Source organism: Callorhinchus milii, unplaced genomic scaffold, assembly GCF_018977255.1.
Source record: "Callorhinchus milii isolate IMCB2004 unplaced genomic scaffold, IMCB_Cmil_1.0 Scaffold19, whole genome shotgun sequence".
Taxonomy (NCBI): domain Eukaryota; kingdom Metazoa; phylum Chordata; class Chondrichthyes; order Chimaeriformes; family Callorhinchidae; genus Callorhinchus; species Callorhinchus milii.
Genome location: NW_024704760.1, coordinates 4,136,847 through 4,152,267, shown reverse-complemented (window position 1 = coordinate 4,152,267; position 15,421 = coordinate 4,136,847). Strand labels below are relative to the sequence as shown.

Genomic DNA, 15,421 nt, shown 5'->3' with positions numbered 1-15,421 from the left:
CCAAATGGAAATGATGAATCCCCCCCAATGGGGTTTGGATTGAGAGAGGAAAGTGGGAGGTGGTGGAGTGGGGGGGGGGTTGGAGCGTTAGGCTCCATCTAGCGGCGAGGAGCGGGTACTGCACCGCACTTGGTGAACACGGGGATGGAGAAGGGGGAGGCTCTCGGTGGTGGGATGGCGTGCGTGCGTGCGTCTGCGTGCGTCTGCGTGCGTGCGTGCGTGCGTCTGCGTGCGTGCGTGCGTGCGTGCGAGACGTTAAGAGGAGCCGGAGGTGCGCCTGCGCGGAGAGAGCCCGCCTTTCCCGGCTCAGACATGAGCTCCCGAAAAGGTGAGAGGCGTCGGAGAGAGGGAGTGTGAGAGAGAACGAGTGAGAGAGAGAGAGAGAGAGAATGAGTGTGTGTGTGTGTGTGAGAGAGAGGGAGAGAATGAGTGTGTGAGAAACACCCGCTCTAACCCGTGTCCATTTTTCTTTCTCCCCTCCACCTCCCTCCCTCCTCCTCTTCTTCACCTTTTTTTCCTTCTCTCTCTCTCTCTCCATCCCTCCCTCCCTCTCCCCCTCTCCCCCTCTCTCTCTCCCTCCCTCCCTCCCTCCAGTCCTCGCCCTGCAGGCGCGCAAGAAGCGGCCGAGAGGCAAGAAGGAGAAGCTGCTGAAAAAGTGAGTGGACGCCTTTCTCTCCCCCTCCGGACCGTCCCCCTCCCCCTCCTCCCCCCTTCCTCCCCCCTCCTCCTCGGCTACGGGGAGGAAATCGAGGCCGGGGATGTGAAGCGCGGAGCCGAGGCCTAGTCGGGAGGTTTACACCCCCCCCCACACACACACACATATATACATTATATATATCTGTGTATATATAATTATATGTGTATATATTATATGTATATATAATATATCTATGTATGTGTGTATATATATTACACGTTGTATATGTTATATCTATTATATATCGTGTGGATATTGTATTGTATGTGTACCATTTTCTTAAATAGATATAATTTGAGTATATACTCGTGTGTGTGTGTGTGTGTATATATATAGGAAAATGGTATCATTCTGTAAAATGTCTGTTTTATACCATTATATGTGCACATGTATATAATTATACAAATTTGTAGTTGTGTGTGTGTCTGTTATATATAGTTGTGTGTCTATATATATATATATACAACTACAAAATTGCTCCCACCAAATCTACAGTCCATTGACTTTACATTGTACAGTGTAAGTTATATCCCGTGAAGCGCTTCGAGACGTCTCAACACCGAGATAAGGCGACGTTTGCAAGTAATAACCCTTAAAGTAATAATAATAACCTTTGCATCAAATGCAAGTTTTTTTTTATTACAAACCAAAACATATTTAAGATACATATGTGTGTATGTCTTAAACTTAAATATGTCTCGTAGGATGCAGTTTGTAATCTGTTTATTTGCTGTATTTATACAAATACATGTGTATGAAAAAACTACAAACTGCGACCCATTTAAACGTGAGACACATTAATAATCTATCATTTGTAAATAGTTTTAAAAAAAATTTAAAAGCAGGGTGGGGAACAAAGAGAAAGAAAGAGTGTTCGCTCTTGTTCTGTGAAAAGTGTCACCACATCCACCAAAATGTCCCCATCCAGGTGGCGTCTTGGTGGGAAATCTTCTATTTTTGTGCATGTGTTTTTTTTAAAACAAAAGACATTATTAATTAATTTTTTTAACTTTTTCTTACCTGCACGTGCATGCCCATTAAAAACACACATTCCTGTGGCTTTTGCATGTACGTTTCCTAGTGAAGTGCTTTGAGACTTTGTACTCAGTGTCAAATGGTGTTTTATCGAATGCAAGTATTATAATTTATTAATTTTTGGGCTGGCACTTAGTTAAGAGATGCGAGTGCTGCTACCACTGGTTGTACTCTAATGGGAATTTTGTTTTATTCGAAACTCAAAGGGAGTTCCTCCTGGTGACCAAGCCGACTATTTCCTCCCTAGATAAAGATCAAACGACTGTTAACTTCATAACTGTTTGTGGGATATTACTGTGCTCAGATTGGTGGCTGTGTTTGCTTACAAATTCACAGTTGCTCCACTTTACAGTAAATCCTTTCAAACAGTTTGAGATGTCCTGATGCCGAGGTGCTATATCAAAAGCCAGGATTAAAAAAAAATTGAAACTTTTTAATTTGGGGAAGAGAGTTTGAAAGGTTCATCTCCATTCATCAATTTGGAAATTGAACTAATGGAAAAGGGAATGGAAATTAAGGGAAAGCAGTGTTTTAACCTTGGAAGTTGGTATATTTTTAAAATTGTAGCCATTGATATTTTTTGTGTGACGTCTGGGAAAGGGAACCCACAATTCTTGACTAATGAAGATTAGTTTAGTGTTTGTCAGTATTTCCTTTTAATGCAGAGAACTTTATTTTGAAACTCCCTTTTAATCTGAAGATTTATTGCAAGTCCTTCGTTGCAGTGTCTATGACCCCAGTGTCGCATCGTTTGCTAGTTCAAAATGTTGGTCTTCTGTAACGAAAATCCTGACAACTGATTTTTGTGCTCGGATATCTGGAGATGCTGCCCTAATATTGGAGAATCAAAATGGAGGATTTCTGTACATCGGTCTGGCTGTATAGTTAACCTTTGTTTGTTTGTTACCTTAACCCTCCCCAACCTGAGAGAACTATCGAGGGGGTTTCCTCCAGAGATTAAATCTATTTATAATTTTTTTTGTGTGTGGGACAGTATCTGGAAACAAAGCTGGTTTCTAAGGGCATGACATCATAAAAGCAGTGATATCACAAACAAATTCAACTGATTGATTGAGAGTGCAAAAAAAACCTGGGAGAAACCGGTTTAAAAAAAAATCTGTCAGAAATAGTGCACACTGGATCATTTCTCGGTCAGTTTTGTGGTGTGATTACATATACGCAAACGTGTATAATGCCTTGTGAGGCTAACGAAAAACTGCTTGTGACTTCATCGATGAATTCCTCAATTCTGGAGGCGATCGTTAAGAAACCAAGTTGTACTACATTCAAGTTGTGCAGTTTCTAACAGGCGCCTGACCCACTGCGGGCTCGATTTTTTTTAAAAAAAAGCCAGTCTTCATGAAAATTCAAGGTCTTCATGCTTCTGATTGAAAAGATGGAATCCACTTGAATTAATTTAGGATTTTGTAATTAAAAAAAAGTTTTTGAAGCAAGGCAAAGCCTGCTACTGTGCATGCAAACTATCAAGAGGATGAAAGTATAAAACCAATATTGTCTTGGTTTGAACAATAAACTGACCTGATTTTTAAGACAGAACCCTCCACAATATGTACTCTTAATGTATTTATCTCAGCACGTCATATTATGCCACGTAATGAGACGGACGGATGACTCCTAGGGTTGAAAATAGAGGTTATTGCGTCTTGCTTATTCTGCATGCTGAATGTATGAGACAAAAAATTACACTGAGTGAGACATCTCACATTCATGAAGGCTCACAATAGTGCTACTTGTTGGTGCTGTTCTTCCGTAGTTTTCTCTCATTCTGCAAGCATTTAATTTTCCGACCAGCCCAGCTTTACCACATTGAGTTACAATATTGTACCCATCAATGAATTCTTCTTAATTGCAACATATATTTGCTTTCAGGTTGAGAGGGCAGATATGTGTAATGCACTCTGAAGCCGCTGTCTGTGTAGTTACAACTGGCTGCTGAAAAGAACTGCTACAGTTGGCTTCAGAATAGCTGACGGGCTTCTATCTGGTGTCTGTTCATCTTCTATTGTGAAGCTCGTGGTGTTTATTCAGCCCCTTGCACTGACGGTATAAATGAAATTGTGACAATTGGTGTGTTTGGTATCTGAGTGAGAGTGCAGGTGCAAATTTCAAACTACTGGAAGTCCAGCGGTTCTATTGAACGTACTATCAAAGAGCTTCACTGCTCTTAATTCCAGTGCACGTGTGGTGAAATTGGATTTTTTTTAAGGAGATCAGCTCATAGGGCTCGGCTCCTGGGTCATGTAAGAATGTGTCAAGTGAGCCACTATTTTGACTCCAGTATCTTACGTACTGTCCTGTTCTTGTAGTTCCTTTTTAGATGGGTTGAATAAGTCCTTTAATGGCTCATGGGATGGAGTGGAACTCAAGGGGGTTGCAAAATTGTATTGTTGTTTGTTTACTAGGAAATAGCTGGTGTCATCCACCCTGTCTGAAACGTTGATTGGAAAAGCTGTTTTTATTGCATTAGTTGGTGTGAGTTTTTGGGAACTGATAGTTATTTCAATAGTTATTAATTCAGTTGTCAAATTTTAGCAATTTAATTCAGTTTAGCCATTTGCTAGTTAATTACTGGCAATACGTTTTTTTTTGGGGGGGGGTTGAGGTTACCTAAATGAAATGAGTGACATGTTCAGCTCAGTCAATAACACTTTTGAATGTTAACTTTTCTAATTAACTGATTCCAGAAAAGGAAATCAATCTGGAGTTCCAGCTGTAACTCTCTAATATGTATCAGAAATACTGACAGTGAATCGTGGCTGTGTGCAAGCGTGATAAAGTAAAGCAATCAAAATTAAATCTCCAGCCACCATTGGTTTCCCTGGGTTTTGGCACTGGTACTTTGGAAAGATGGGATAACTGCAGTTGTCTTCCTGACCATGCACTTATTTTAAAATTGGGAGAAATTAAGGGATATAAAACAAGCTTGATGTGGTTAATCTCGTTATTTTAAAAACCAAATTAAAGAGAAAAATGTAGCCAACATATTTTTCTCGTACTAAATGAAGGAGATGTAAATTGATTTTTGTAAAAAAAAAACATAATTCCAGATATACTTATCGTGGTTCCCATCCTTTTTTTGACCTTGATTGTCAGCCTGAAAAGTTTCAGCTTGTTCCCAAGAGTTTGTTATTTCTCTAATCCTTCATAAAAATTCACTCAAACAGTTGACATATTTTATGTTAGTTCTATTGCCCCTTAGGTCCTGGTACAGAGGAATTTTCCCCCATCGATATTGTGGAGCCAGAAATAGCTGCAATTTGCAACCTTAATGCAACTGCTTGTATGATGCGGCAGAATCTGATCTACAGCGTAAATGGCCATGGAACTACTCTGCCAACCAGCCACTGACAAATTGTTGCTGACTAGTACAGCCAGTCAGAAAAATGGCTACTGTTTCCTGTGGTGGCTACTGCGGAAACATTCGTCAAAGCACGTTGCTGTATTGTGAAGAACATTTCAAGGTGCAATGAGAGCAATGGAGACTTACAATACAAAACAAAGTTACATTTGCATAGCGCCTTTTGCGTCGGGAGGACGTGCCGAGGCGCTCAAGAAAAATCCCTCAGAAATTACGACAAATGGCTCAACTCAGTTAGATTTTGATTCTTCTGGTACTGTATTTTAGTCTATACTTTTGTTGCTGTGATATTTTTCACGGTCTCCATAAATTCTCACCATCTTTCAATATTTTAGCACAGTGAGGTTCTGCCATTTTAGCTTTGAGTTACTGATCTACATCCAAGTAAGTGTGCAAAACAGGGAGCGGGAGGTAATTTCCTTCTAATTCTGAAATCTGTTTTGACGGTGGTGAATTTTAGACATCGCTTTAGATGTGCTCAAAATTCATGTTTCCATCTTGTTTTCCTTTAAATGTTAAAACTTAACTCTTGCCCCTACTTTTTTCCTTTGTTGGAACTTGTTTGACTGTGTGAGTCTCTTTTGGTAATATCCACTCCTTACTTCTGAAATAGTACTTTGTATCCTTACCTGAATCTTCTACAATCCATCACTATTCACATCATAATTTTAGTATGCTTTAAACATTTCAAACGTAGCTTCACAATAATAATAATAATCCTTGCATTTGATATAGTGCTTTTCACGTCGGGAGGACGTCCCAAAGTGCTTCACAGAACTTTGTAAAGTGAATTGACTGTATATTTGTGGGCGAACGCGGCAGCCAATTGTGCACAGCCATGTCCCACAAACAGTTATGGATTGAAAATTACCAATTTATTATTGTTTTGTTTTTTGGAGGAATTATTCTTAGGTGTGTGGAGTAAGGAAACTTGCCCAAGGTTTCGCCCTCTGCCTGGAATTGAACTCAGGTCTCTCGCTTGCAAAGCGAGTGCTCTAACCACTGAGCTACAGGACTCCACATTGATTCATTGATAGAGGGCTCGGAATAGCTGCCGACCCCACTTGAGTTGAAAGATGTTGTTGGTGAGAAATTAGTCAAACACTTCACTACATTTGAAGTAGTTACAGCACAAACTCAGAAAATGGGTGAAATTTTTTTGAAAGATTAAAATGAGTGATTGGTTCTGAGGACATAAAGGAAAAATAATTAGGGAGGTGATTATGAACTGTTGCTTTCATTTTCTTTCACATATCAAAAAGCTTCAAAATGGCAAATTCAGAGTTGTGTGAAGATTGCTAAGATGCAGAGTTATGGTGCTTTCTATTTCTGACAGCAAAAATGCAACTCGCTAAGCGGAATGGACATCTCCAAAAAAATATCCATTTAACTATTTAAATTTGCTTGGATAAGGTTGAGGTTGTGTTCCCAAAGGACTCTTATGCAAGCTTTCTATCAATAAAGCCGTTAATGGAAGCTGGGATTGGCCTCAGGTCCCAGTAGTTGGAACCTGAGAATATCTTTTTGAAATAAAGTGACGGACTGGAGAGAGTTTAATGGCTTTTAAAGCTTTGTACTGCAAAAACAAATGTGCATGATTATTCAAAATCTAACTTACAAGAGGCAGGCAAACCCTGTGACTTAAAGCTACTGCTGTGTTTTGAATGTTAACTATTCAGTTCAAGACTAAATAATTCCTAATTACTAATGCATTTTATACGGCTGTTTGGAGATGCTTTCCTTTAGTACAGTGATCAGTAAATTGGATCAAGGCTTGTGGTGCAAATAAGTCCTCAGTTAAAATGAATGTAGTACAAGGCCCATCTCAAGACCTTCCGCTTTGAACGTGCCTCCACACCTCTTGATTCCAACCCTTTACTGTCCAGAGCCTTGGGACGTCCTTCTGATGTGAAAGGCACGATATAAATGTGATTTTTTTGTTGTAAGTGATCAGAAGAGCTTTACTGACTGAAATCAAGAAGCTTGTATTGGATGTATTGAATCGAAGATGAACTTCAACATGTGTATTAGGGTTGTTTCATATATAGATTTTTTTTTAAAATTTTGGTAGTTGGGCCGATTTGGGGCCCGACAAATCTGTCCAAACGATTTTCATATTAATGAGCTACTGATGTTAAAAAGAGGTGCATAACTGATATAATGCATAAAAATTATGGTTGATTAGCTTTCTGGCATAGCTCTTAAATACAGTCTGGGGGTATTTAACATATTGTTTTGTTTTTGCTGCAAATGGTTTCAAAACTGTCCAGTAAAATATTCAGATTCAGAAGGGGAAGTTATCCTCTGTAAATATTTGGACTATTTTAATTGTTTGTAGAAGTTTTTATTTCTAAAACCTGATTTAAACCCGATAATTGTTTTTAACAATTTGCTGACCCGGGAGAGATGGAAATCGTCTCTTCATAGATAATCGTGCTGCCTAAAGTAGGATTGAACCGTACAGTAGTAGGAAACTGCCAGGTTAAACTTGCTCAGTGATGAGAAAGCATATCTATGGCCCAGTTACTCAGTAGTGTGGGTGGATGGTTTTAAAAAAATTGTTTGTTCTCTGAAACATAAGTATTTATTTCAAGTTTTGATGCCACAGACTTTCTTGGTTATTGCAGGATGTAATATGCCAGAACCTGCCCAAATGCTGTTGTTTAATGTACTTGAGTAATAATTTTCCTGGTTTAAAGAAATCAAATTGATGGTCCAGTGATTGCAATATGTTTGTAAACGTACGCCAGCATTTTCAAGTTGGAAGTTGGGCAGCAGTTTGAGCTGTCATTTACATTTTTTTTNCTGTTGTGGATTACAGTACAACCTATTATTATCCAGACTAATTAAAGCAGCCCCCGTTGCAGATATAGAAACTGTGGATGATGAGCCGTCATGCAAATTAGAAATTGATAAGTGCTCAACAAAAGATTCATTCATCTGGAATTATACTTTCAGTGCCTGCCTGTGTCTCTGATTCTCAATCTTATACTCTCTATCTCTTCTTTTCTTTGTCTCTCATCTTCACTAATACTATAATAAATTAATTGCTTAATGCACATTTGTTCTTGGTTCACAGTTGAGCCTCATGGCTAGATTGTGAACCTGGGTATCTTGTGTTCATTCTTGCAATTCATTTTTGTTGGGAGCTCGCACTTTTGTATCAGATTATCTGATGTGGATAAACTGAGATGCAAATAGCCAGTGAGCAGATATGTGATGTTCCTTTTTCCACCAATCACTTGAAAACAATTGCTTGTGTTTTGATATGTGCACATTGCTGAATTTACCTTTCACCACATATAAACTTGGATGGTGAGCTTTGCAGGCTGTTTGGTTGTGGGATAACTTGCTTTGTAAAAGTTTGTTTTGATCGCTTTTTAAGGCTCTTTTATTTTGAACAATGTGCTATTTATCACCCACGGCCTTGACATTTCCGACCTTAGCATAGTGGACAAGGCCACCTCGGACCACTTCCTCATCTCCTTATCCTCTCACATCCCTCTCTCCTCCACCAAGCTCTCAACCATTCTCTACCACCCATCGAAAAAGCTACCCTCTGAGACCTTCACAAAGGCCCTCACATCACCAATATCCTATCCCTCTGGCCTTCCATTCACGGAGATCCTGAAGCAGCCGTCCAGCTGCTCCACGATCGCCTCTCCTCCACCTTCAACTCCCTCGTACCCCTGAAATCCAGGACCATCTCCAAACCCACTCGATCCCCCTGGTACAACAACCATCTCCGCTGCCTTAAAAACCCAAACCCGGCTGCTCGAGCTGTGGCTCGAGCATCTCCACAGCTACCGCCGTTCTTTAAAGGACACATGCAAAAATGGCCTTCTGCTCCAACATCATCTTGGAGGCTAAAAACAATCCTAAAATCCTTTTTTCCACCACCCACTACCTGGGTGGAGGCCTCCTCAATCTTCATATCCAAAGCCAAGTGCGAGGAGGTCATGGACTTCTTTTCATCCAAAATACACAACGTCCTCCAGGCAGTCTCATCTGCCTGCCTCTTGTCACCCACCACCACCCCCTCTCCATCCCCCTTACCCTCCCCATCATCAGCTCCTACCACGACCCCCATCCTACATTCCTTCCTCCCCATCTCTCCCTCTTCCCTCTCACCATCACTTCAATGAAACCCACCACCGGCTGCCTGACCCCCTCCCACCAACTTGCTGGTCACCCAGCTCCCTCTCTCTGTCCACACTGGTTGATGTCATCAACCAGTCGCTCTCCTCTGTATCGGTCCCTGCCCACTTTAAAACTGCTGTCATCAGCCCCCTCCCTAAAGAACCTTCCCTAGATCCCTCAAACCCCAGCCACCACTGCCCTATTTCAAACCTGCCCTTTCTCGCAAAAGACCTGGAACTCGTTGTTGCCAATCAACTCCACGCACTCCTCTCCTCCCACTCCCTCTTCGAACCCCTCCAGTCCGGTTTCCGCCCTGCCCACAGTACAGAGACTGCGCTTGTGACCAGCGCTCCCTCCTGGACCCCTCCGCCACGTTCGACGCAGTCGATCGCGCCATCCTTCTCTACCGCCTTTCCTCCCGTCATCCACCTCAGTGGGACGGCACTCGCCTGGTTCGAGTCCTACCTCACGAACTGCCAGCAGTCCATCCGCACAAACGGCAAGTTGTTGTATTTACAGTATGGCAAATATTGAACACCTGGGTAGTACAGGTGAAGGAAAAGAGAAGTTTGTAGAAGAGATGTTATGCTCTAGTGTCAGTCGTTATATGCTGACATGGTTAATAGAAAGTATTGAAATGGTACCCTGCATTTCATGTTGTGAAAAGCAAGGTTTGTGGCGCAGAAACATTGCTGTTGGCTGCTGAATTCATAATTGTGCTGGTGCTTTGTTGTATGGGTATATTTTTAGATCCAAATGGTACATTCTGTTTGCAGGGCATATATTGTCTGCTGATTATTGGGTTCAGAATTCTTGAATTTAATTTTCATAAAAGTAAAATACGCACCACTTATGGTTTGTATAAGTCTCTCTTTTATAGTCCTGCCAATTTTTTATTGAACTAAAGCTTCTATAAAGTATAAGGTTGCCTTAGTTCATGGCTTACGTGCTATTCGGCATACAAACTATGGCAAGATGCTGTATGAATGAAACATTGCTCCATTTGCAGGCTTATTTGGGATGCGCAGACTCGCCAAGTACTCTCAGAAGTGAAACTTGTATTTAATGTTGCCTTCTATAAAAACACATAAAAATTGTAGAGAACTTTACGTTCCTGGCAGCTAAATTTTATTTCAGCACCTCACTTTGAGTCTTGTAAAATGAGTTGTGTTTGATCATTGCAGTTACAACAGAGGTATTTTCTGCAGTGTATAATCCCTAAACTAGTTGCAATTATAGCTTTAGATCTCGGTTTTTGCCGCTCTATTTGAAAAGAAGGCCATTGTTTGAATTGCTGGCAATTTTGTGGTCGGTATTGAAAATCTCAATGTGTGTTTTCAGGTTCCTGGAACTCCATTTCACATCATTAAATCAGGTTATATATTTAGCTTTGTCTAGTTTGTAAACTGGAACCCTTGCTTGTTTGTACGAGGTACTAACTTTTACTTAAACTTACCAAATTGTAGCCCATATATCAAATACAGTGTTAATTTGTCCTGCACTTCCTTGAATTCTAAAGGCATAAATATTCCTTTCTGAACACAGTACTTTTCCATAATCTTAATTTCCCACTAGATTACACTGTTCCTTGTAGGCAAGGATTCTCATTTCTTTGCGAAGAGTATGTTGAGCCAAACAAGGGTGATGGGGTTGGAGCTGCATGAGAGCATATTTTTTAAAGTGTCACTTTGTTTTTGTTCTGTCATCTCTAGTATAAAATTCAATTCATTATTTTGCATAGTTTAAAGCAAAATGTATTCATGGCTCCTCAAGTTTTGAGGTTGGTCAGATTGCAGACTTGATTTCTCCGAACTCTTATCCTGTGTTGCAATAATTTCCAAATGACAGACAGTTTTTGTTTGGTGGCAAATGCGTATCCTTCATTTTAGTGACAAAACTCCCTTCCCTCAGGCATCAAGTTTAGTATTCTGCTAGGAAATGGAAAGGAAATGCAGTATTACTACAACAATAACATTTTACTCCCCACATAAGCCATCCCTACGCTTTTGAGTGGATTTAAATAGTGCCCAAATTTAAGTTCAGTTTTATGCTTTGGACCCACACCCACTAGAAACTTTTATTACCAAAATTCATTTCACATTGGGTATTTGCAGCTATCTCATAGACGATGCATTCATTCTATCAGTTTGGACTAGATTTACTTGCAGGCTCTGGCAGTGAAAAATCATTAACTAATTCACTGCACCATCCAATCCCCGAGCACATCCAATTTGCTTTTAAACAGGTTTTGTCTGGTGTCATAAGGTCTTCCGTTTCTCAGTTGACTTGCTCTTCAATGGCCGTTGCTGTGTCTTTGACCCACACCCAATGCGGCTCCTGTCATGCCTTGCTGAATCGGGCGTTGGAAGGTGTGCGCGGAGAGATAGCTAGTGCTACGCCCAGTGGTGGCATGCATGTGTGGCGATTCTGAAGATTGCGATCTTAGTTTGGGAGGGGAATCTTAGTCTGCGGGTGGAATGAAGGGAAACGGAACCTGCATTCTGCACTGCCTTGGTGCAGTGCCAATGTTTCCCTGCTCTCATTTTAAATGCGGTAGTTTAATTTTAATATGCAGAAGTGGTGGTCGTGAATTGTTGGATTACCGTGTGGAGTTCAGCTGAATTCCTTTAATTAACCGTGCACAACGTTTGTGACTAAATGAATGATGTTGTAGAACTTGGATGTAGAGCGCTCACCTGCAATGCAGTGCAGTGTTCCTGCAGCTAGGTGGTACAGGATATTTTCTGCTTGTGCTGTTCAAAGACTCTCTGTCGGCGAGGGAGCTGATCACTCTCTGCCCGCAGTGCACTCTGGCAGAGGCAGCTGAAATATTCGTTGATGGCTCTGCCGAAAAACTGCGAGCTGACTTCGGGGCTGGAATTTCCAATGGGTATCAGAGCTTCTTGCAGGTATTGTAAATCTGGTTGCATCGGTTCTTAAATATTGAGCTGAGGCATTTCTGCAGCTTGCAGTGCTGGTTTTCAAACACTCTTAATTAAAAATGATCGGCAATATGTTCGTTTTTTTAAAAAAAAGCGAACCATTGTACTAATAATCTGTGCTACGGGTGTGTAGTACTACAGGTGCAATTCTAGCTATCTTTATTCATAGCCGCTTGTTTTGCAGTTATCCAGTGAATTGATATTCAGATCAGGTATGCTGCAGAGAAAGCGGCCTCTTGAAGTATTAGTGTTTCTATGTCAGCAACTGCCTTAGCAGTCATAAACAGGTGAGCGGAACTGCTGAGCGTTTCTTTGCTTGTAAGTAAAACCTATATTAGAGAGGTTTCATTTCATGGAATAAATGTTTCACAGGCAAACAGTTTGCCGTCCTATGTCAGTTAATTCCTCTGTGGCCTTCAGTCAATTGTTCTAATTCTCTTGTTTGCAGTTTACTGCCTGTATATTTATGAGATGTCGTTTTTAAACGGTGTTGGAAGCTATTCTTCTGTCTTATAAGAAACGCAAGAATTATTTAAAATATCAAGCTCCAGATGAAAGACGACTTGCCTTACATTATTACTTTTAATTTGCATGACGTGCAAACATATAGATTATTCCTGGCAGATAATTAAGTTTGCCGGACTTTTATGCTTAATATAGTTTGGTATAAAATCATTCAGAAACTACCTACTTAAGTTAACATGCGTTACCGACCGGTAAATTATTGGTGTATAATGTTGCCATTGTTGCACAGAAACAACGTTGCTCAGTCTAACCTATAATCCTGTAAGTAATGCATGGAATGTGAATTATATCTGAAATGGCAGAGCACATTGGGGAATTTCTGAGTGTTTGGTTGTTGACTTCTTCGATGTATTCAAGATTTTGATCATTGGAATTTAAATTCTTGGGAACGCTCAAGGAAACGACAATTGAGACCAGCACTGCCGGAATTTGAGGCGAGCCTACTTTCTATTTCAATTCAGAATGAAGGCGTCTTCCCCTGCTTTCGTTTGGGAGAGGGGGAAGAGATTGAGTTGATGGTGTGGCGAGTTAATGTCGAATTCTTATTTAAATTGGTTCATTACTGCATCTCTGGAAACTGAGATGAACTTGCGTAAACAGACCCGTAGGTGGTGCAGTTTGGGGAGTACTCTGGTGCTTGTGGCACTTGGCTCCATTTGCTTTACCCTGGCTGAAAGCTGAATGAAAGTTGGAAATCATGGGTGGAAAATACCCCTCTAGTTGAGTGACCATATTTTGTAAGACGACAAATCCAGCGATACCTATATATATATTAAAAAAAATTGAACTCACTACGATTCCTGACGCTGGCTGTACAGGAGAAGCGTGTGGGATTAATGGCTGTATTTCTCTGATGGGTATCCGATTTGGAATTTTATTGTTCTCGCTCAGTTTGTTGCTGAACTCAAGACATTTGGCCGACACAATACCTCATCCAGAATTGGGGACATATGGTCACCCTACCTCTGTGTTAAAGTGAGCTGAACTTCCCTGACATAAGACATGTAATGTTGTAATCACTATTGCAAACGTTGTCTAACACGAGATTGAAAAGGGAAACTTTTCTGAAAGTATTTGCTTTCCTTTAGGTCTGAAGTTAAGCTATTGTAGGTTGATGCATTTCAGTTTATTATTTCCAATGGTAGCATGTTATCAGGTTGTTGAATTTGAGTTTGCCCTTCATAATGTCTTGGTTATTATTCTGGTTTGTGCTGCCTAAAAACTGACTGATGTAGGCAACAAGATGTTTTTGAGGCCGAGTTCTGACTTCAAATAGGAAAGGACCGTTGACCCACCAGTGTTATTGTTCAGAGACTGGGTGGAGTTGGGCATTCAATCACATAAGTGAATTGGGACTTCTTGGTCTGAAGAGGGTTAACGTCACAAAGTTATAATTGTTGTGGTTAGATGCCAGATGATAAAGTTCTTCTTATTACTCTGCTTATTAATATTCTAGCCAATATTGCTTTTTTGAAAACATTCAGAGTGGGCCACTAGTCTGACATTTTGCGCTTGTTCAAGAAACAGAAAGTGTTGTACAACATTTTTTCAAACAAAGAAAGAATGAAGGAGGAAAATGCTGCACCCTTGTCTGATTTAGATCAGTATTTAGCAGTTATCTAAGAACTGGCAACTGGCTTTAGTAAACCATAGATTTGGTCGGCTTGTGCTGAGGTATGTTTCCATTCTGAGCAGCCCTTGAAGATGGAAATACATTTTGAACATAATTACATACCCTAAAGAAAATCAAGCCTGCAGTACAGAGAGATGACCAGTTTCTAAAGACTTCCAGAAAATTTCAATCTTACAAAATTCAGCACAGCTTGTTTCAAGCATTTAAGCTGAGCAGAACTGCATATTCAAATCTGTGTTGCATATCCAGAGTGACCAGTTAGTTATTGAATTAAATGGAGATATTTATGCAGTTGAATCAGTGTCTAATATTTATGTGGTGTTATGTTTACATAGTCTGAATCTGTTGGATTAGTGATCTGATCAATAGTTTTATCTAAGTGATCACTGACTGTTATGATCAGTGCAGCAAGACCCATATTTTATATAACCTAAGATTTCATATTGCTGTTGTATTTGTAGTCTGAATAATGATAAGGAGGTGGTATGTTGTAACCAGATATGTGAGATTTGTGTGAATGAAGAGAGAAACAGTGGGGCTTCACATGAAGTGAAGTACTGATTTTTTTAAAAAATCTAATATATATACACCTATTTGCTGATAGTTGGAGTGCAAGTTGAGCCGAATGCAACTTGCCTTAAGTTTCCTTCCCTTTCAAGAATGTTTTACCTTTTCAGTTTTTTTTTCCCCCATTCCTTCCCCTCTACTTTTTATTTATCTGACTTCCGTGTTAGAAAGCACGCAACGGTGACGGTTTCTTCATCTGCGGCTTGAGGAACTGACTAATCTGACATTCGCCCTCCTCAACTGTGAGGAGATATACAAACATTAGTCGCTGTCAGCCTTGCACAGTTGATCGTACTCTCTCACGCTGAATCAGAAGGTTGTGGGTTCAAGGCCCACATCATGACTCCTGTCTCGGCTGATGCTCCAATGGAGTGCCAAGGGTGCACTGCATTGTTGGTGATGCCATCCTGCAGATCAGATGGTAAATCGAGGTCAAGGAGGACGTTAAAAGTTCCTTGGACCCGACTCAAAACACTCTTGAGGGGGTTTCTTTCTCCTGGTGT

At 40.5% G+C, this 15,421-nt stretch overlaps 1 protein-coding gene across 2 annotated transcripts in view; it reads left to right on the top strand.

Annotated features, from left to right (window-relative positions):
- The first annotated feature begins 279 nt into the window (after positions 1–279).
- Positions 280–15,421, top strand: part of LOC103179151 (SRSF protein kinase 1) — a 29,911-nt gene continuing 14,769 nt past the window's right edge. Inside the window, exons 1-2 of one of the 2 annotated variants that reach the window (XM_042342092.1) lie at positions 280–328; positions 595–655. In XM_042342092.1, the coding sequence (XP_042198026.1) occupies positions 313–328; positions 595–655 (77 nt within the window). In that variant the 5' untranslated portion in view covers positions 280–312. Of the gene's footprint in view, positions 329–594; positions 656–12,058; positions 12,161–15,421 lie in introns of those variants that run through there. The other variant, XM_007894283.2, reaches the window with a different exon arrangement.